The sequence below is a fragment of the Myxocyprinus asiaticus genome, chromosome 9, assembly GCF_019703515.2.
Source record: "Myxocyprinus asiaticus isolate MX2 ecotype Aquarium Trade chromosome 9, UBuf_Myxa_2, whole genome shotgun sequence".
Lineage (NCBI taxonomy): Eukaryota > Metazoa > Chordata > Actinopteri > Cypriniformes > Catostomidae > Myxocyprinus > Myxocyprinus asiaticus.
Window position 1 is genome coordinate 41,891,663 of NC_059352.1, and position 22,596 is coordinate 41,914,258.

The 22,596-nt window shown below is 38.3% G+C and overlaps 1 protein-coding gene across 1 annotated transcript in view; it reads left to right on the top strand.

Moving 5' to 3' along the window:
• LOC127446262 (kalirin-like) overlaps positions 1-22,596 on the top strand; it is a 158,422-nt gene that overhangs the window by 90,873 nt on the left and 44,953 nt on the right. Inside the window, exons 18-33 of the mRNA XM_051707027.1 lie at positions 1,551-1,700; positions 3,171-3,285; positions 3,403-3,518; positions 3,727-3,849; positions 6,137-6,319; positions 6,555-6,679; positions 6,967-7,033; positions 7,615-7,721; positions 9,763-9,832; positions 10,158-10,247; positions 10,559-10,651; positions 10,785-10,896; positions 12,111-12,301; positions 12,441-12,542; positions 15,125-15,267; positions 17,297-17,399. Of these exons, the coding sequence (XP_051562987.1) occupies positions 1,551-1,700; positions 3,171-3,285; positions 3,403-3,518; positions 3,727-3,849; positions 6,137-6,319; positions 6,555-6,679; positions 6,967-7,033; positions 7,615-7,721; positions 9,763-9,832; positions 10,158-10,247; positions 10,559-10,651; positions 10,785-10,896; positions 12,111-12,301; positions 12,441-12,542; positions 15,125-15,267; positions 17,297-17,399 (1,890 nt within the window). The remainder of the gene's footprint in view (positions 1-1,550; positions 1,701-3,170; positions 3,286-3,402; positions 3,519-3,726; positions 3,850-6,136; positions 6,320-6,554; positions 6,680-6,966; positions 7,034-7,614; positions 7,722-9,762; positions 9,833-10,157; positions 10,248-10,558; positions 10,652-10,784; positions 10,897-12,110; positions 12,302-12,440; positions 12,543-15,124; positions 15,268-17,296; positions 17,400-22,596) is intronic.

Below are 22,596 nucleotides of genomic sequence, written 5' to 3' on the forward strand. Positions count from 1 at the left end.
AGAGTGTATGATGATTAATATTATTGTCACGGAGATAAACCAATATACACTGGTGACCAAAAGTTTGGAATAATGTACAGATTTTGCTGTTTCGGAAGGAAATTGGTACTTTAATTCACCAAAGTGGCATTCAGCTGATCACAAAGTAGAGTCAGGACATTACTGATGTAAAAAACAGCACCATCACTATTTGAAAAAAGTAATTTTTTATCAAATCTAGACAGGCCCCATTTCCAGCAGCCATTACTCCAATACCTTATCCTTGTGTAATCATGCTAAATTGCTAATTTGGTACTAGAAAATCACTTGCCATTATATCAAACACAGTTGAAAGCTATTTGGTTCGTTAAATGAAGCTTAACATTGTATTTGTGTTTGTTTTTGAGTTGCCACAGTATGCAATAGACTGTCGTGTCTTAAGGACAATATTAGGTCAAGAATGGTAAAAAAGAAACAGCTTTCTCTAGAAACTCATCAGTCAATCATTGTTTTGAGGAATGAAGGCTATACAATGCTTGATATTGCCAAAAAACTGAAGATTTCATACAAAGGTGTACACTAGAGTCTTCGAAGATAAAGGACAACTGGCTCTAACGAGGACAGAAAGAGATGTGGAAGGCCAGTTGTACAACTAAACAAGAGGATAAGTACATCAGAGTCTCTAGTTTGAGAAACTGATGCCTCACATGTCCTCAGCTCACAGCTTCATTGAATTCTACCCACTCAACACCAGTTTCATGTACAACAGTAAAGAAAAGACTCAGGGGTACAGGCCTTATGAGAGGAATTGCAAAGAAAAAGCCACTTTTGAAACAGAAAAACAAAAATAAAAGGTTAGAGTGGGCAAAGAAACACAGACATTGGACAACAAATAATTGGAGAAGAGTGTTATGGATCTTAACCCCATTGAGCTTTTGTGGGATCAGCTAGACTGTAAGGTGCGTGAGAAGTGCCCGACAAGACAGCCACATCTATGGCAAGTGCTACAGGAAGCGTGGGGTGAAATGTCACCTGAATATCTGGATAAACTGACAGCTAGAATGCCAAGGACCTGCAAAGCTGTCATTGCTGCATGTGGAGGATTTTTTGATGAGAACTCTTTGAAGTAGTTTAAGTACATTTTTTTCAAATTGCTCGTCAAATAGTAATGTTTCATGTTATTAATGTCCTGACTATACATTGTGATCAGCTGAATGCCACTATGGTGAATAAAAGTACCAATTTCTTTCCATAAGAGCAAAATCTGTACATTATTACAAACTTTTGGCCACCAGTGTATCTGCAATTAATTGACCGACCTTTGGCTATTTTGAGATTATCGGCCAATAACAATACCCACTTGCCTGATTAACAGAAATGTTAGTTTCTCCTTGTGTCAGTTCCAAAATCTACTCAAAAAATTGTCAATGGCTGTTTGTCCAATCAGATTAGAGCACTAGTCATTGAAAAACCTGGGTGACCATTAATGTGATTAGTAAGGAAACTTCAGTTATGGACTCAGATGGCACTCAGCATGGTGTGTGTGTCTGTGTCTGTTTTCTCTGTCTTAGGTGTGTAATGTACTGGAGAGCCTAGAACTAGAATACCGGAGAGAAGAGGACTGGTGTGGTGGTCATGATAAACTGGGCTCAACGGCAGAGACTGACCACGTTAGTCCTCTCATCAACAAACACCTGGAGCAGAAAGAGGCCTTTCTCAAGGTACACACAGAGAGACTCAAACACCTGCACAACAGAGATCCATTGTCCTCTGACAAATCTGACCTTTAGAAACAACTGCATCTACAGCTAAATCTAGAATTTTTCACCATATGTGATCACATGTATGTAATGTTAAAAGGGACAAAAAATTAAAAACAGGATTTTCCTTTCTCTTTTGAAATAAGAGTTTGATGTATTATGTAGAAATACTCTAACATTCACAATGCAAAGCTTCCACCATTTAGGTAAACTAAGTTAGAAATACAGGTCATTCAGAAATCATCATGGTTCTGATGTCACAGCCATGATCACATTAACATGTGACCACCCCGCCCATATGTCAATGCACAATCAGTTTTAAGCTACTTGGTGTTATTCATTTCACATGCAAAAAGGTTAGCCAATCATAAGACAGGTCATTTACATATATAAGTGTCAAAGGTACAGTAGTAAAACAGCCTGTTTAATTCTAAAGAGGAAACAATGTCATGTAAAATTAAATTCTGCCTCTTTTTAGTCCAAAAATCCATTACTAACATTATAATTGGGCTTTAGGGGGAAATAATAAAATGCTACAAAAGTGCAGAATATTGGCCGTTTGAGCAAACGTCCAACAATATCCCTCTTCTGCGGAGCACAACAAAGATATTTTGATGAAGATACACTATATGCCCAAAATTTTGTGGACACCATATGTGCTTGATGAACATTTGATTTCAAAACCTTAGGCATCAGGCACCCTTTGCTGTAATAACAGCTTCCACTCTTTTGGGAAGGCTTTCCACTATACTGTATGTAGTAACATGGCTGCAGGGATTTGCTCTCATTCAGACAAAAGGCTATCGGTGAGGTCAGGAACTGATGTTGGTCGATGGGGCCTGACTTACAGTTGCTATTCCAGTTCACCCCAAAAGTGATCAGTGGGGTTCAGGTCTGGGCTTTGTGCAGGCCAGTCAATTATTTCCATGCCAGACACAGTAAACCACTTCTTTATGGACCTCACTTTGTTCACAGGGGCATTGTCATGCTGGAACAGAAAAGGGCTATTCTCAAACAGTTGCCACAAATGTGGAAGCACACAAAGCCCAAGCCATTACATAAAGAAACATTAAGAGTTTTCTTTACTGGATTTAATGGAGTAACCAAATCCGTTAATTAGAAGGGGGTGTCCACAAACTTTTGGCCATATAGTGTATGATGTGTATATGCAGTATCCATACAATGCAAGTCAATGGGGTCTGCAGAAGAAAGAAAGTTATACAAGTCTGAGATGGCATAAGGGTGAGTAAATTGTAGATTAGAGAATTATCATTTTTGGGTGAACTATTCTTTTAAAACTTTACTTTAATATCAACAGTCCACCAGACACCTTTTCCTGATGGTAAATACAAAATAATTCAGGGATGTCACTCTATGGGTGTTTAAGAGCTTTGCATGTATCTAAGAAATGTGTTAATTCCCTGCTTCTAGGCATGTACTTTAGCACGTCGTAACGCAGAGGTTTTTCTCAAGTACATCCATCGAAACAACGTGAGCATGCCCGGGGTCGCCACACACAATCGTGCCACTGAGACCCAGGTCAAAGGTCAGTTCAGGACTAATTAAAACCAGTATTTCCAAAATATACAGTCTGCCTGTATGTGATTATTTCTGCATGTATTTGTAATTGTTTATTGATCTTGTGTGTTTTTCTTATGTTTAGCTATTTTGAGTGAGCTACTACAGCGGGAAAATCGTGTCCTTCATTTCTGGACTATGAAAAAGAGGCGTTTAGATCAGTGCCAGCAGTACGTTCTGTTTGAACGACATGCCAAACAGGTGAATTATTATTATTTTTATTTTATTTTTTGGATTTTGATAATGTAGTGGTTTTGATTTTGTCTCTGCAGTTTAGCAGAGCAGCAAGCCTCTCTGAAATTAGTCAGTTGTTCAGCAGAGAATGGAAATATACTTGTCCAATGACAGGAGATTGTGCATAAACACATGAAATGTATTTTCCATTTTTAAAACTGTACCCTTTACACAGGCCATAGACTGGTTACAGGAGACAGGAGAATACTTTCTGTCCACACACACATCTCCTGGTGATAGCAATGAAAAATCTCAGGAACTGCTGAAAGAGTACGAAGATTTCCGTGTCTCCGCTAAGGTAAAAAGCTACTGTTAATGATTCTTTAAAATCAGAGTAAATCAAGATAGAAGTTTTATTCACACTGCAAAAACTGCATCTTTTCTCAGAATTTTGGTCTTTTTCTCCAGTAAAAATATCCTTAAAATAAGATACATTTAGTTGAGAAGCAAAATTGTAACTGTAGCAGAAGTCCTCTTAAAATAATAGTTCCCCCAAAAATTAAAATTCTCTTATCATTTCCTCACCCTCATGCCATCTCAGATGTGTATGACTTTCTTTCTTCTGCAGAACACAAACGAAGATTTTTTGAAGAATTTCTCAGCTCTGTTGGTCCTCACAATGCAAGTGAATGGGTACCAACATTTTAAAGGTCCAAAAAGCACACAAAGGCAGCGTAAAATTAATCCATTGGACTCCATATTTTCAGAAGCAATATGATAATTGAGGGTGTGAGACAGATCAATATATAATTACTTTTTTACGATCAACCCCTACTTTCACTTTCACATTCTTCTTCTTTTGTTTTTGACAATTTGCATGCGTCATGCATATCGCCATCTACTGGACAAGGAGGAGAATTTATAGTAAAAAAAGACTTAAGTATTGATTATTTTCTCACCCACACCCATCATATCACTTCTGAAGATATATATTTAACCACCGGAGTCGTATGGATTACTTTTACGCTGCCTTTATGTGCTCTTTGGAGCTTAAACATTTTAGTACCCATTCACTTGCATTGTGAGGACCTACAGAGCTGAGATATACTTCTAAAAATCTTCGTTTGTGTTCAGCAAGAGAATGAAAGTCATACACATCTGGGATGGCATGAGAGTGAGTAAATGAAGAGAGAATTAAAACATTTTAGTGAACTATCCCTTTAAGATACTCTTTACTAGTGTGGCAAGTATGGGCTAAGAGAAACTTAAAGAGCACCTAATATGGTTTTTCAAATATTACCTTTCATGTAGTGTGTTATATAGCTATTTGTGAATGTAAAAAAATCCGCAAAGTTTCAAAAATCAAAGTGCACGAATATGGAGTTATTGACACCCAAAAGAAAGAACCGATTCTGAACACCTGAAACAAGTCGTTAGTAATTCCAGACTTACTTCCTGTACTAACCTACGTAATTTGGTAACAAAAAACCCACCTCTGGACTGTTTACATGTACAGCCAGTGCAGGATGTTAGCCTGTTAGCTGTTAGCCTCTGCTAACCGGCAAACTCACGTTATTGTCAAACTACATATACCACAGAGAAACGTCCTGTTCTCATCGTGCTTGCGATGGTGGTTCGGTTTGACCTTCCGATGTATCACTATCGGACTCGGGCTCAAATTGGTAAGGTAAAACAGACATTTTTTCAGACGGAGCTGAAACTCGGATATGATAGTGGGCGTTTCCTTTCCGGCACGCGCTGTAAGCGGTAGACCAATCACAACAGACTGGGACATCTGACCAATCAGAGCATAGTAGACTCTCTGAAAGGAGGAGTTTAGAATGAATCCTTTAAAACGGATCATTGAATGAGTCGTTTTTGACACTGGGAAAAAAAGGTAATGCTGCAATTTAAATTATGAGCAAATTAAAGTGTTTTTTGACCTTGGATGCATGTAAATCTATTGTATGAGACCTTTAAAACAAAATTAGGCACGTTTAAAAATCATAATGGGTGCACGTTAAATAACAAAAGTCCTATACAAAAATGAATTGCTGGGTCTCACAAGGATAATGACCTTTAAAGCCTTAGTTATCAAAAAGAAATCAAATATTCAAATATATACTGGAATATATACTATATATTATATACTATACATATACTATATGGAACTCTAAAGGTAAATTTGTGAAAAATATTCTGGCTGCTCTTTTTGGGCTGTCAAGCTCCAAAATAAAAAAAAATAAAATAAAATAAAAAAGCATAAAAGTATCATAAAAGTGGTTCATACAACTGGAAGGAGTTATTTTTACTGGAAAACAAGGCAAAATTATTTCATGTATGTTGAATTTTTCATCTAAATGGAGTCCTCACTACCATGACAATTCTTCCAGTATCTCGAGCCCTCTATCTTGGACATCAAACCAAATCTGTTTACCTTCATCATGCTCAAGGATTACATGAATATGCTTACTTGTCAACTAAGGAATTGATTTAAATAGTGAAAGGAAGCGTTTGATTATGATTTAAGTGAGATGTGACTTGCTCGTAAGCTAAAATGCTCAATTTTGCACAGGTTTAAGCAAAGACAGTGGTTTTATTTATCCATCTATAAACAAGGCTCCTACTCTCATCTTCTCTTTCAGCAAACACAGGAAAAGGTGAAGCTCTTGATCCAGCTGGCTGGTAGTCTGGTGGAGAAAGGACATGTCCATATGACGGAGCTGAAGAGGTGGGTGTCAACAGTGGACAGACGGTACCGAGACTTCTCCATGCGGATGGGTCAGTACCACTGCAGCTTAGACCAAGCGCTGGGACTGTGTTCTGAGGTGAGAGGCAGAAAATAAAAAAAATTCATGGGATCTTTATTTGTAGTCTTTTAGATCTTGCTGTACTTTGTTCTGCTTGTCTGTTTTGAAGTTACTGGTTATTTATTTATTTATTGTCTCATATACACATAAAACTTTCAAGCTGACAGTTGTATGACCTCAGTCTGGTAACCCTGCAGGATTTATCACATGATTTCTGCATAATATCAGTACTTCCCTCTGTTCTCTTCAACAGGACAATAAAGACCTGGAGCTAGACATCATTCCTGCCAGCCTGACCCACACTGACCCAGAGGTCAACCTCAATGACCCCGACCATGAGGTCAATGAAGAAAAGAAGAAATCTGCCAGAAAGAAAGAGTGAGTGATAAAATGAACTTCATCACTCAGAGAGATTTTAAGGACCAATCAGATTCTTTATCCAGCTCTTCATGCTGTGTGCCAGTTTCCTGGGCACAGGTTAAGCCTATAGTCCCAAACTAAATCACAACATTAATATTTTCTTCCCCACAGAAAATCCTTTTTAATCTAAATGGTTTTCTGAGGAATTAGTTTTGTGATGTGAGAGTGCTGTCTTGGACTTTCTGTGCATTTGAATGTCTGTAATTGGGTTGAATTTCAGCAGGGGGTTTTTGCTCTCTCTGTAGGTATATTATGGCTGAGCTGTTGCAAACGGAGAGAGCTTACGTACGAGACCTGCAGGAGTGTTTGGAGGTGAGAGTGGCCCTGTTGTGCCATGAAGACAGCGAGACTTATAACTTATGAGCGTTCAAATTTAATGTTCTACACACATTTTACAATATTAAAGTTTTGTTCGTCATTTCAGTCATGGTTCTTGATTGCAAGAATTGTAAAAGGTTACATTGTTATACACTTTGACTTTGAATGAGAAGTTTAGCAGAATGTTCAAACAGTTTTTTCCAGACAATGAAAGTGAATGGGGACTAGACTCTGTCAAGCTCCAAAAACGACAAAAACAACTATAAAAGTATCATAGCTGTAGTTCATACGAATTGTACGCAATATTCCACGTTTTCTGAAGCTGTATAATGGCTTTGTGTGAGGAACAGACTTATAGACAAATAGAGGTTGTTATTCACTGAAAATCTTCTCTTCCACCATAGCTCTCAAATCTAATTTGTGCAGTTTGCTACAGTGGAAGATACATTTAACATTCTGCTAAATTTCTCCTTGTATGTTCCATGGAAGAAAGTCATACAAGTTAGAACAACACAAGGGTGAGTAAATAATCAGAGAATTTTCATTTTTAACACTCCTTGTTTGTTTGTACACAGACATTCATGTGGGAAATGACGAGTGGGGCGGAGATCCCATCTGGAATCGCAAATAAGGAACATGTGATCTTTGGGAATATTCAGGAGATTTATGAATTTCATAACAAGTACGATCTGAGTATTTCAAACAGGCATGGTTTACAGATTTATATATGCTTGATTTACATAAGTGCAGCTGCTTAACACTAAACCGTCACTTTGATGGCTTGTAAAGCTGTTACTATTATGGTTGGTATGTGAAGTGTGTAAAAATCCTGTTCATTTTCTTCTTAGAGAAATTGATTTTTAATGATAACAAATAAACCTTTATAAACAGACAAAACATGAGCTTTGAGGTTAAGCAATGATATATGGTTCTGTTGAAGCCAGTGGAAGTCAGTGTGATTTCAAATAAATTTTTCAAATAAGTATTTAATTACCAAATTCCTGGTGAAGAATACATTACCCATAATCCTAAAGAGAGATCCACCAGTCAGAGCTAGAGCCTACTCCCATGAAGCAAATGATGCAAGTCTCCCTACACTCTCAATATTTAATATTTAATATACATATACAAAATACATATTGTTTTTATACACTGATGAGCCAAAACATTATGAGCACTCACAGGTGGAGCGAGTAATGTTGATCATCTACTAACAAGGCCACATTTCAAGGTCTGGATAGATTAGATGGTAAGCGAACAATCAGTTCTCGTAGTCAACGTGTTAAATGCTGTAGAAATGGGCAGGAGTAAAGACCTGAGTGACTTTGACAAGGGCCAAATTGTTATAGCCGGATGACTGGGCCAGAGCATCTCTGAAACGGCAAGGCTTGTGGCATGCTCCCAGTCAGCAGTGGTGAGTACCTACCGACAGTGGTCCGAGGAGGGACAAACCACAAACCGGCGACAGGGTGTTGGGTGATCAAGGCTCATCGATGAGCAAGGGCAATGGTGTCTATCCCATCTGGTTCGAACCGACAGAAGGTCTACTGTGGCACAAGTCACAGAAAATTTTAATGATGGTTACGTGAGTAATGTGTCACATCACACAGTGCATCGCACCCTGCTGCGTATGGGGCTGGGTAGCCGCAGACTGGTCAGAGAGCCCATGATGACCCCTGTCTACCGTCAAAAGCATCTACAATGGGCACGTGAGCATCAGAACTGGACCTTGGAGCAGTGGAAGAGGGTTGCTTGGTCCGATGAGTCCCATTTCCTTTTACATCATGTCGATTGCTGTGTACGTGTGTGCCTTTTACCTGGGGATGTGATGGCATCAGGATGCACTGTGGGAAGACACCAAGCCGGTGGAGGGAGTATGACGCTCTGGGCAATGTTCTGCTGGGAAACCCTGGATCTGGCCATTCATGTGGACGTAAATTTAACACGTGCCACCTGCAGAACAGGTACACCCCTTCATAGCAATGGTATTCCCTGATGGCAGTGGCCTCTTTCAGCAGGATAATGCGCCCTGCCATACTGCACACATTGCACACAGGTTTGAGGAACATGAAGAGTTCAAGGTGTTGCCCAGGCTTTCAAATCTCAATCGGACTGAGCATCTGTAGGATGTGCTGGACCAACAATTCCGATCCATGGCGGCTCCACCTCGCAACTTACAGGACTTGAAGGATCTGCTGCTAATGTCTTGGTGCCAAATACCACAGGACACCTTTAGGGGTCTTGTAGAGTCCAAGCCTCGGTGGGTCGGAGCTGTTTTGGTGGAACACGGAGGACCAACAGCATATTAGACAGGTGGTCATAATGTTTTGGCTCATCAGTGTACATATAATCAATGTCTAAAATGGTTTTATATTGTACCATCTCTGATTCAATTACATCATTCACAATGCTTCACGAGAATCACGGGGTTCATTTACTCAAAAAATAATTGAAGGACAGAGTCTTCAGATTTTCAGTAGGGTTGGGTATTAATACATATTTTTCCATTTATATTCAGTTCTGATTCACAAGCTTTCTATTCGATTCGATTCTGATACAGTGCGATTTGATTGGACTCTGATTCATTTGGTAATATTTCAGATATATGGCTTAACTCTTTATTGAAGAATTTTTTGAATGCCTTTGGAGAAAATAAATTGAAAAAATACTAGTACTGAATGTTAATTAGTTATGATTTTTCTTGTTATTCACTGTTTTTACAGTATTTTTCTGAAAGAGCTGGAGAACTATGAGCAGCTTCCAGAAGATGTGGGCCATTGTTTTGTCACATGGGTGAGACGCAGATGAGTCATCATGTTCTTTCCTCATAAAAAATATAGCTTCGTTTGGAGAACATATTGTTATTGCAGTGTGGGCAAGTCATCATCATTTTACTCTGTATGAATGTTTAAAAACCAATGTGTGCTGAAAGGTTGTAAATATGGGAAATTGTCTATGATGCATTTTTCTGAACATTATTTAAAACTTTAAAGGTTTAAAATATAAATTCAGCTTTGAACTATGAATATTAAAGTAGTAGTTTCTGCTACTTCCAAACTCTGTTGAGAGTGTTACATTACATACAGTGAACATGTTTGTCTGTGTCCACATCCTGAAGGCTGATAAATTCCACATGTACGTCACCTACTGCAAAAACAAACCTGACTCCAGTCAGCTCATCCAGGGCCAGGCCGGGAGGTTCTTCGATGTGAGTTGTCTCTCTTTCCCCCTCATTTCTTTTTGGAGGTTATTGTGGCGTAGAGGGGGGCATGTTAGAGATGGTTCAAAGAGTGGAAAGGGGGCGCCAGAGAGCTGCTATCATCCACCCGCACAACTCTATTCCATTCAGATCAATAAAACTCACAAGGAAGATAAATGAGAAAAGCTCTATTATGGCTCAGGTTTAAAGTGAACATGAAATCCAAATGGACTATTTACTTTCTGAATAAAATACCTCATAGTCATGTAATAAATTTGGTCATAAAGTTTGTTGTGATTTAATGTGCGTGTCTCTCGCAGGAGATCCAGAGGAGACATGGGCTGGCCAATTCAATCTCATCATACCTGATCAAACCCGTTCAAAGAATCACCAAATATCAGTTGCTGCTGAAGGTTTTATTCTGTCTTTCCCTTAAGATGCTGTGATGATGTGTCTGGATAATTATCACATTTTAAATAGATTTTGAATCAGTTTGGATGACTGAATGGTTGTGTTCTGTTTGTGAATGTGTATGTTTGTGAACAGGAGTTGCTGACATGCTGTGAGGAAGGTAAAGGAGAAATAAAGGAGGGATTGGAGGTGATGCTCAGTGTGCCCAAACGCGCTAATGACGCCATGCATGTTAGCATGCTGGAGGGTGAGTGATAACTGCAGCATCTCTGATAACAAACATGAGATGTATACAGAAAAACTGTGCTTTTTTAGTTTACAATTATATCAGTCAATGAGTAATTAAAATAGCTTTTTCTCTACCAGTTTCTTATGATAAACAGTTTTAATAAACATATTTTTCATAAACAGTTTTATGTGTTTGTGTTTTTTTTCACATCCGTCATATAAGCCATATTAAATAAATAATTACTAATTAATTATTAACGCAACATGAAACATTTGAAAAGAAATGGCAAAAGACTGGACAGATATATGAAATAAGTGTAAACAGTTTAGAAAAGTTTATATATAACTTAACTGTGATATTTGTTTCGTTAAGCCCTATTTACATCCCGATCACATATTTTCACCACATATTTGTGGTGCTACCAGATTTTAAAGGGATAGTTCACCCAAAAATGAAAATTCTTTTATCATTTACCTACCCTCATGCATCCCAGATGTGTATGACTTTCTTTCTTTTGATGAACACATACAAAATTTTTTAGAAGAATATCTCAGCTCTGTAGGTCCATATAATGCAAGTGAATGGTAGCCAGAAATTTGAACCTGGAAAAAGCAGCATAAAAGTAATCCATAAGACTCCAGTGGTTAAATCCATAATTTTCAGAAACAGATCAATATTTAAGTCCTTTTTTACTATCAGTCTCCACTTTCACCTTCACATTTTGAAAGTGAAAGAGGAGAATTACATTAAAAAAGGATTTAAATATCGCTTCAGAAGTAGAAGAAGCTTGTTTCAGGTCTAACATTGTGTTCGAATTTTAAACTGTATAGTGGCATGCACATAATCTCATTAGAATTCGTGACAGTACTGCGAGGTGGTGAATTCGTAATAATTCATATGACTTTATTCGTACGAAAATGTGTGACTTATACATCAACCAATTACATTCGCTTCATGAACACTCGTTCGGAACCTGGAAGTGTCGCTTTCTTCCATATTACACATCAGGGATTTTAACATTCATTCATTCATATCATTCGTTCTGGGTAGGGTAAGGTGTTACACTATATGGTTAGGTTTAGGGATGGAGTTTGGGTTAGGGGTTACAAAAGCATAGTTTTGGATTAACACGGAACAGCATAACTCGTACGTTTTTGTACGAATGAACTCGTACAAATTGTTTGGGTTGATGTCGAGATTGGGTTGCGACATCTGTGTGATTGTGATTTCAGGTTTTGATGAGAATCTGGCCGTACAGGGTGAGCTGATCCTACAGGACACCTTCCAGGTGTGGGACCCCAAATCACTGATCCGCAAGGGCCGCGACCGCCACCTCTTCCTATTCGAGATCTCCCTAGTCTTTAGCAAAGAGATGAAAGACTCATCAGGGCGCACCAAATACGTTTACAAGAACAAGCTGCTGGTAAGAAGCTCCAGGATAACACATTGTCAAAATGTGTAAATACCATCAGCGTAAATGAGATCTTGAGTGCCTTAAAGGCTATTTTCCACTTTATTAGTAAGTTATTAGTGTTAGTGTGAATGGAAATGTGTTTTGACAGACATCAGAGTTAGGAGTCACGGAACACATTGAAGGGGATCCGTGTAAGTTTGCACTGTGGGCTGGCCGGACGCCTACATCTGACAACAAAACAGTTCTCAAGGTAAGATTTGTTTATGTCTGTGTTGATCTGTGTCAAATGAACCCACAGAATTGTCGGAGAAGCATCCTAGTTACTGATGTAAAGGATACCATGACTCTGTACGGGGACCCCTTTAACAGCGTGATGAGCCTATTACAGTACTGTGGCAGGGCGGAGGGCGGGGCCGGGTCGTGATTCCGCACACCCGGCCCCTAATTAGGCTGATTAAGCCCAAGAGGGATAAAGCCGACCGGAGACGTCAGTGCGACAGAGAAAGAGTTACGGACAGCTGTCCGACACCTGTGTGTGTTTGTCTTTTTGGTTATGTTCATTATTAAAATATTATTTATATTGTCAAGCCGGTTCTCGCCTCCGCCTTTCCATTGAACTGTGTTACAAGTACATAATACCTGTTTCTCATATACTGTGTGTGTGGGGCATGAGCAGCGCTGCCACGTTACTTCAACAGCATACACGCTTTCAGCTTTCACACTGACCGTGTCTCAGTGCTGACTGCATGACAGAGCTGCAGCTCTATACAGAAAATAAATGGATTTCTGGGTTACTACATTGAATTTTTACTGTGATAACGGCCATGAATTATGAAATGGTTATCACAGATCGGTCATTAAAGCTGAAGGATGTAACATTTTCAGTGTTAAAATATTTTCTTCTATCCCAGCTTAATATGCAGAGACAACTATAAGTCTACTTTCACATTAATCAGGATATATTTGAAATCATTGTTTGTTTAGTTTTGAAATGCTCTCCATCTACACTTCCGTTTTCAAGCGTTTTCCAAAAATGTATCTTCCACACTGAAACACATGAAAACGCTTAAATCTCCTTACAGCGTATTCGAAAAATCGCTGTTCCATGTATGGTCTGGGCTGCGTTTCCCAAAAACCAGAAGTTGATCGTAGAGACCATTGGCGCCAATGGTTTCTGTGATCTACTTAGACTTACGATGTTTTTGGGAAACGCTGCCTTGAAACACAATTGTCATCGTGTTCTGTCGCCAGACAGCGATTCCGAGTAAACTTCCAATCGCCTATGAAGGAATGTAATGTGAAGGTTGTACAAAGTAACATTTATCTTTAACAATGCTATCAAAGTGAATAAAATGCACAACAATGCCATCTTGATTGTTTTGGGGTGAATGAATCACATGACTGCGTCACATGACAATAAATACGTCATCGTTTTCTCTCCATTTGCCTTGTCCACACTACAATGCAAAGACAGCGTTTTTAAACGTATCAACTTGAGAGAGCGTTTTCAAAAAGCGTTGTCAAAAATGCCATCTCAGTGTGGACGGATGGCCAAAACATAGAGAAAAAGATGCATTTTCCAACGACAACATATTAGTGTGGATGTGGCCTAAGTAAGCCATTCATAGGTTAATTTTCTTGAAAACTGTAAACACTGTGTCTCTGTGGCACTATAAAAATTCCTGTGTTTGTTTTGAGAGACCCGCTTAAACTCCAACCAACAACGTTACTCAACCGATGTCGTGAGTTGGGGTGGGACTATCTGACTATTTGAACGACAGCAGACGAGAGGCATATTCGGAAAGCTGTTTTGAAAATAGTTTATTTTTGCAATTCCGTTTAGTGGCGAGAGTGTCGCAGAAATTACATACATCAGCTTTAAGAACTATTATAAAAGTAATCGACATGAGATCTAATTTGTATGCGGAGGAGGATCACATTTACATCCAAATTCACACGGAACCAAACCCAAACCCCAGACTGCAGAATATAAACAGCTTAAATTATTTGGATTCAGTCAGATTAACTAATTAGAAGCTGTGTGTGTGCCTGTCACTGCATGTGAAACTTGTACACGTGTCTTTTTTCAATCAATGGGTGAGTAGTTTATTACAGTATTTTATATTGCTTCAAAAAGACTGCAGAAAGTCCATGCAGATTAATAGGTTTATAGGTGTTTTTTCACAGTGTTTTCCACTGAGCTCAGTGTGTGCAGCGCTGCACAGTTCACACACCCAGTATGAAGGCTGTAACCTGTTAATATGGGCACCTAAATGAGCACACGCTCGCGCTCCGCATGAAACATGCCTTATGGCTAAATTTGCTTGTATAGAGTAATTTTATTTCATGTAGATGTCATATCAAAGTGGCAAATATGCACTTTTTCACAGACTTTTGAATGCTGCACAGAGCCGGCCTATATTTACACAGAATCACAATCGCGGGAAATATGCAATCACACACTCAAATGTTGATTATTGATTAGCGTATGAGACGGGAACTGATTGACATGACAGAGTATATGCAAAATAAAGAGAAAAGTATTGTAAAGAGGACTAATTTGACCAATATAACTTCGGAATAAAAAAGTTTGAGACTTGGTGCTCATTTGGGCAATTCAGTCTCTTCATCCCAACGTTTCCTGTCTTCTCTTCACTATCTAGTTTATTTCAATGAAAGTGTCAAAAAGGGTTAAAAAAAACACACACAATTCAAAACATCCAATATGTAAAGCATACTGTATGTATGAAGCTCAGTCTAATTGGTTATTGTGTGTTATTTCTTATATACTGTCTTCTCTTTCTCCTCTCTGCTTCATGAATGCTCCTGAAGGCCTCCAGTATAGATGTAAAACAGGAGTGGATCAGGAACATCAGGGAGGTGATTCAGGAAAGAACAGTCCACCTGAAGGGGGCGCTAAAGGAGCCCATACACCCTCCCAAAACCCCAGCCAGACAGCGCAGCATCAGCAAGAGGTATACTGCTTTTACTGTACAGTATTGTATATTACTAATGTCTGATTCTTAAATAAATCATGGTTGAACCGATTCACAAAGCTCTTAAAATTCAATTGACTGCAATAGAGAACATCTGACAAAACTTAAATAATTACATAAACATAATGATAAACATCAGTAATTAATTTTATTATTATTATTATTATATTTTACATTTATTTCACAATAATAAAAGATGAAAAATTATGTGCAGGGCCTTTTAAACACTATGGAGTGATGACTCTTTGAAACAAACTGTCGAACGAACCAGTTTGCTATAATGAGAATTCTCAGTTCTACAAAATATAGATTTTGTCACTTTCTCTTGTTTACCCTGTTCTCTCATCTATAATATTCACCTAACCCTCATGATTTGTTGACATTGACTTTACTGTTTTTAGTTTGGGGTCCCAGAGACTCCAATAATAGTAATTTCAAAATCAGCCTCTTAGTTTCCCTTTAAGTTCCTCTGACCTAATCAAAACCCAGTATGCAGATATTAACGAAGCTTTATCCCTCTGTTTTACCACAAAGTAGCCATGAAGAAATGTGACTGGTATCCATTCTAGTAACATTGTCTCTGTTTGGGGGCAGTTTTACTCAAGCAAATACACATTATAGGAAAATACAATACAAAAAATCAAACATAAGTAATGCTAATGGTGCTTTAGGGGGCCTGAGTAGCTCAGCGAGTATTTACGCTGACTACCACCCCTGGAGTCGTGAGTTCAAATCCAGGGTGTGCTAAGTGATGCCAGCCAGGTCTCCTAAGCAACCAAATTGGCCCGGTTGCTTGGGAGGGTAGAGTCTCATGGGGTAACCTCCTCATGGTCGCGATTAGGGGTTCTCGCTCTCAATGGGGCGTGTGGTAAGTTGTGCGTGGTTCGCGGAGAGTAGCATGAGCCTCCACATGCTGTGAGTCTCCGCGGTGTCATGCACAGCGAGCCACGTGATAAGATGTGCGGATTGACGGTCTCAGAAGCAGAGGCAACTGAGACTTGTCCTCCGCCACCTGGATTGAGGTGAGTAACCGTGCCACCACGAGGACCTGCTAAGTAGTGTGAATTGGGCATTCCAAATTGGGAGAAAAGGGGATACAAAAAAAAACAAAACATAAGTAATGCCACATTTTTCATGGTTCCAAACCTGGTATCTCTTAGACAGCAAATAGCTGCTCTCCATGTCTCATTGTACATTGTGTATGTGATCTCAATGGGAATGGGTTTTGTATTTTATATAGGGATGTTCCGATACGGATACTGGTATCGGAATTGGGTCCTCATATCTTTTAGAGCTCCTTGGTTCATACACGGAAAACACCATCATGAGCTTTGTGCGCTCTGTTTGTAGCTGATGAGCAGATTGCTTATTCACGTTGTAGAGCAAGGCACATACACAGTACATACTTATTTAATTAAACAGCATCCTTTTGCGGTTTAATAATCACTTTAAGTCACGTAGCTACCGGCTTTTCTGGACTGAAAGGCTACTGTCATAGCAACACAGAAAAACTTCAAAATAAAAGCTCAGCCAAAATACAAGCTCGATTTAAATTGAAAACAAATATGACAGAAATAGATCCCTACTGCATAGTTATGTAATATTCACTGTAATACTACTACTACTAATAATAATATTAAATAAATAGTAATTGTATTATATTTATGCAATGTCTCACATCTGTGATGCTCTGTAATGCAGTAATTTATTTGACAAAAATAACTCCAGTGTTGAATTTTGGATTGTGCTGTGTTTCTGTATAAAAGTACTTCATTAAATAAAAAAATATATTATGTTGAAAATGGATTGTTATATTTTCATCTGATGAAAAATAATTTATTTATGTAAACACCATTTTCATGATAAAATTAAAATAATCTGTTGATATGGAATTTCACAAAAAATCGGACTTGGTATCAGCGAGTGCCAAAAAGGAAGTATCTGTACTTGTACTCGTTCTCAAAAAAGTGGTATCGGGACATCCCTAATTATATATGTCATCTTCCAGGGACACCACTGAGGATGCGGACAGTCAGGGTGATGCCAGCAGTCAGCCTGACACAATCTCCATTGCTTCCCGCACATCCCAGAACACTGTGGACAGTGACAAGGTAGGACTACACTACAACAACATAACACCACAATAACAGTAGGATGTCTACTGGCAACATTTTCCAGTAGTGTTACTGGGAACCTGTCGGCTGTTGCTGTATTGCCATTTAGCTTGGACAGAGGTCATATGATCAGAAATTTTAGTCAGACCAGATCAATATCCAAATTTAGTTCAATTTAGTTTGTGATGCTGGTTTTTGGTGCATTTATGTATCTGATTGCTTGTTTGTACAATATGTGTATGAATGTATAGTATGTATGTGTGTGTTCATCTGTGTCCAGTAGGAGTTCCTCCACCTATGGAAAATAAACACATACTGAATGTGTGTTTAAGACAGTAAGAGAAGTGCACTCTGCAGTGTGTGTGTGTGTGTGTGTGTGTGTGTGTGTGTGTGTTTGCTCTAGTCTAGTGTGTGGACATCTCAGGGTGTGGTTATGTTCAAATACCATCCAAAATTTCTGAAGCATAAAACTCCCCTTTCTCTCTTATGTATTCTAGTTGATTTATGGTTTTATTTTGTAGATCATTTGATAAAAACACAGAACAATGAGATATGTCCCAGATATGTCTTCAGGTATCGTCTTTTAGCAGTCCAGCTTTCTGGTAAACTTTCAGTTTATTACCTATAAAGTTTATTACTAAGATTTAATGTTGCCCAAGATATTTTTTGTCTGCAGGATAAATATCATTAATCCTCATTCTTTCTCTGCTTTTATTGTTTGTTTTTGCTAGATCATTTTCTGCTCTGTCCCACTTAAATTGGAGTCTGGTTCACTGTTTTTCATCCAGTATTTCAGTGTGACAAAACCACCATTCCCTCTGTGATCTCTCTATTTCATGTCATTTCTTTGTAATTGTATTATTACTTGCTCCTGAACTTAACCTCAGGCCAATCTTTCTGCTCTTTTAATTTAACCATATAATTTGACCATATAATTACAGACAAAGAAGCTCTGACTCAAGAGTGGCTCTTGTCTCCTGGAGACACTCGCTTTCTAACAGCACACAATCCTTCCACATCAGTTGTTTTGTGGTGCTCAGTGTGGTTTAAATCATGATATGTACTAGTCTCAGCCTCAAATAGCACAACCCCTGACCGTTCACTGACTGTCTGATGCATATTGCACACAAAAATGGCAAGACTTGGGTGAAATCACAGCCTTTTTCGGCACAAGTTTGGTCCAATTGCACGTTTTTTTCTTTCTTACACATTCAAATTACATGTACATTTATTCATCTGGCAGATGATTTTATAACTTAACAAAGCAACAAGCGATTAGTCATGTAATTACAGATGTCTAATTTCGTTATCTGTCTCTATGTCTCTCTCTGTTTTTGTCTCTTTGGAGTCATTGTACTAGCAAGCGGCGTCTTATGTCATTGTGGTTTGAGTGTGTGTGTGACTGTGTGTGGGTGGGTGGCTAAAAGGACATTTAAATATAGAACAATATATAGACTTGTCATATTCCTTATTTTTATACACTAGACATTTCTTGACTTGTTTGTGTCTGTGGGAAGTTATGGTTGGCATGCTGTCAGCACACACACTACAGCTAAAGTGTGTGTGTGTGTGTGTGTGTGTGTGTGTGTGTGTGTGTGTGTGTTTGTGGTGATCTTGAAGCTCTCTCTGTCTTTATCACACATGCACATATGTGCATACACACATACACATCTTTGACCTTACTACTTTCTTGTATGCCAAAAGACGCCTAGTTTAGGGTGTTCTATCTTTTCATTGCTGACTCTGATTTTTCCTCCTCTCTCATTTTTTTTCTTTTTTTAACACTCTTTCTCTTCCCTCTTTTCCACTTTTGGGCAGAACTCTCTCTCGTCACACCACAGCTTTGCAAATGGGACTGACAGTATTGTGCTCATACTCTCTAAAGATCATGTTAAACATACCTTTAGTCTTCAGCTCTTCATGAGACTCTAGGTCTGAGAGGTTGGGTTAGACTATTTGCTACCTGACTATTGTCCAATCAGAGGGCATATCTGGTTGGCAGACTCACCACTGGTTGGTTGAATTGGAGATACAGAAAGAACTATGCGCAGGTGGAGGAGTTTCAGACTACCCAAGAGAACCAGACCTGTGAGTAAACATGTGTCAAGCTGATTTTATGGGGATTTAGGGGGACTAGATTGGCTCATTAACTTTTTGATACAGTTTTTTTTATAAGTGCTAGTTCTTGAGAAGATATTAGTATTTTAGACTTTTAAATTAGAAATAAGTTTTAATCCTGGTCGGTATGTGAGTTTTAACTCTGTGATTAAAGTAGTTTTAGACAATAAAAAAGTTTTATTGTAGGTGTAGCTTTATTATAAAGTGATGTTTTGGTACATCAACTCCAGTAAAAGTACCAAGACCATTTTAACTGCCTCTTTTGTTTTCCAATTGAAAACAACTTTTTACTCAATTACTGACACACTGGAGAATTTCGCATAAAAGACTAGCATGCTTTGTTTTGGAGTATGTGTGTAAAGGGAGCAATTCAAATTTACTTCACTCTTATTGTTGTGTTTGTGTGTGTGTGTGTTTCTCATAATCTCTCTTGAGACTCAAACTTAGTTGGCCCCAAACTTATATAAACCAATACATACAGATGCACACATTGTATTTGACATGAAATTATTTTGGTAATGCAATGCTAGACTCTATCTAAAACAATTTAAATCAGTTAATTCTTTTATAATTATAATGCATGCAGTTTTTATAACATTATTAATTGAGAGACCACATGAAATATGTATACTTTAAACATGCATTTATCACACTGCAGGACCAATTAAAATGAACTAGTGAAGGCAAAAAGGTGATTAAAGATTTTCTTGAAATGGTGACCAGTTACAGTACCTAACTGTACAATTTCCTTTTATATCAATTTTAACCTCAAATCTTGATGTTGATTTATAAAAAAATAGTCCATGTGCATGGGCCAACTACCCACATATAAAGCATATGTCCATTACCCTGCTATAATACTGGAATACGTATTTATTGACACTTTATAACATGGTATATAAGTAGCTGTTTAACCAATATCTGGCAGTTATCGAAATTCAGCTCAACAAGCAACTATGTTACAATTTTCCCCTATATTCATTCTCATATTATTTAAAGTGTCTCTGGTGACATTTGCACTCTCGATGTAGGTGTGTACTTGAGCTTTTTTGTCTGCATTTGTGTGTGTCTGTGTGTGTTTTCTATCCCCATAAGCATGAGCTCACATTTGGATTGGGTTGCTTAGAAGGGAGTGGCTGTTTAAGTTCTACTCCATGTGTTTGTGGGTGTGTTAGGTCAGTCACATTTCAGTCACAAATCAGATTTACAATCAATATTAGGTATGATACTGGCATCCAGTTTCCATGAAATTTGTCAAAACTTTATAAAATATAATGGTTAATATATCAGTAGTTCAAATCCGCATGGCTTTGTTTCTTCCATCGAACACGTGTTAGGCAGAATTTTATAATAATGACTAAACCTAACACTACATAAAAACACATTATTAGTATTTATTCAGCCTCAGTCACCATTCATTTTCTTTGTATCTTTTTTCCATACAATGTAAGTGAATGGTGATCATGGCTAACATTCTGCCTTTCATTACCTTTAGTGTTCCACAAAACAGTCATATGGGTTTGAAACAGCATGAGTGTGAGTAAATAATGACAAAATTTACATTTTATTTGAATTGATATATTTATGGATATATTACTAGCTGATCTTGACTCCAGTCTACATTATATGACGTCTGTGGTAAGCTGTGAATAAAGGCAAAACGTCAGCTAAATACTCTCATATGGTTTATATGTAACACACTGTCAAATTCTCTGTGGGGGATTATGCTTTCCTCCTGGCTGGGAATTCTGTCAGTATGGAATACTCTCCTCCATATAGTGGGAATTCCTGCTCAGCTATAAAGCATCAGGGCGGGAAAACCCCAGACGTTCCCCAGAGGAGGGTGTATCTCTTCCCTACACCCAATCACACACTTCTCTTGCTCTCTGCCTCACTCTCTGCCTCACTCTCCAGGGACTCTAGAGTTGTAAATCTAGAATAAGAGCCTCTTTTATTACCAGCTTTGAGAACAGAAATAATTATTGTCTAATTTACACGCAGTCAGGCACACACACATAAACATACACTAATTTTAGTCCGATTACAAGTTATTAAAAAGGTAATTTAATCCAATTACAAGTACTTGATTTTTGTAATCTGATTGTGTAATCCGTTACTACCCAGCATCGACTATATTCATATATCATGGTATTTACATGGTATTCCAAGGTACTTCAAAAAATATCACGGAACTACCATGGTACAGTACATGTTCTAAAAAACATGAGGTTGTCATTGTAAACGTCCAAAGAACAATAGTATTACTGTGGTACCATCTCTAAAAAACTGTCCCAGATAGCAAAACCAGACACACACACATCTATGATGATACAAAGATGAGTTTTATTTTAGTTGATCTTCTAACTGAATGTGTGTTTCAACCCCAGAACAGGGGTGAGTTCAGACATAACTACACTCAGGGAGTGGTGATGTCAAGGGTGAGATGCTTAGTCAAAACATAAACTCTGAACCCACACCCATGAGCAGAGTTTAAAGGTGGAGAGACCTCCATAAGAGAAAAGCTGTTTAGAGTTGACTTTGCCTTGTCACACTTTTCGTCCTCTCTGTGTGAAATACACTTTAGCACTCTTTCTGTTTCAGTGGGTGTGTTCGACAAAGAGAACAAGATTAGAACACGTAATTTGTCTGTCTGTAAATGTGTGTGTCCGTTTGTGTGTAATTGATTGTGTCATCAATGTAGGGTGAGTTTGACTCAGGTGCTGATGTGTTCAGTACAATACTTTTAATCAGTGAGCTGGTTTCTCTCTGCAGTGTGACATCAAATTGACCATCCTTCATTTCTTTCTGCCTCTGCCTGCCCTGCTTTTCACTTCATCTGGGATTAGTTTTGTACAAATTCTGGAAGAAGTTTGTTTGTGTAAAATTCGGTGTCAGTGACTCCTTAAATGTGATCTGATCTTCAAGTCAGGGTGTCAAAAGCAAATACGGGCCATAGAGAAGTCCATTCTAGGCTGCAGAATGCATTTACATGCAAATTTACCCTTTATTTGAAGCTTGATCTGTAGGTGAGAAAACGTCTCGGTTACTGATGTAACCTCTGTTCCCTGATGGAGGG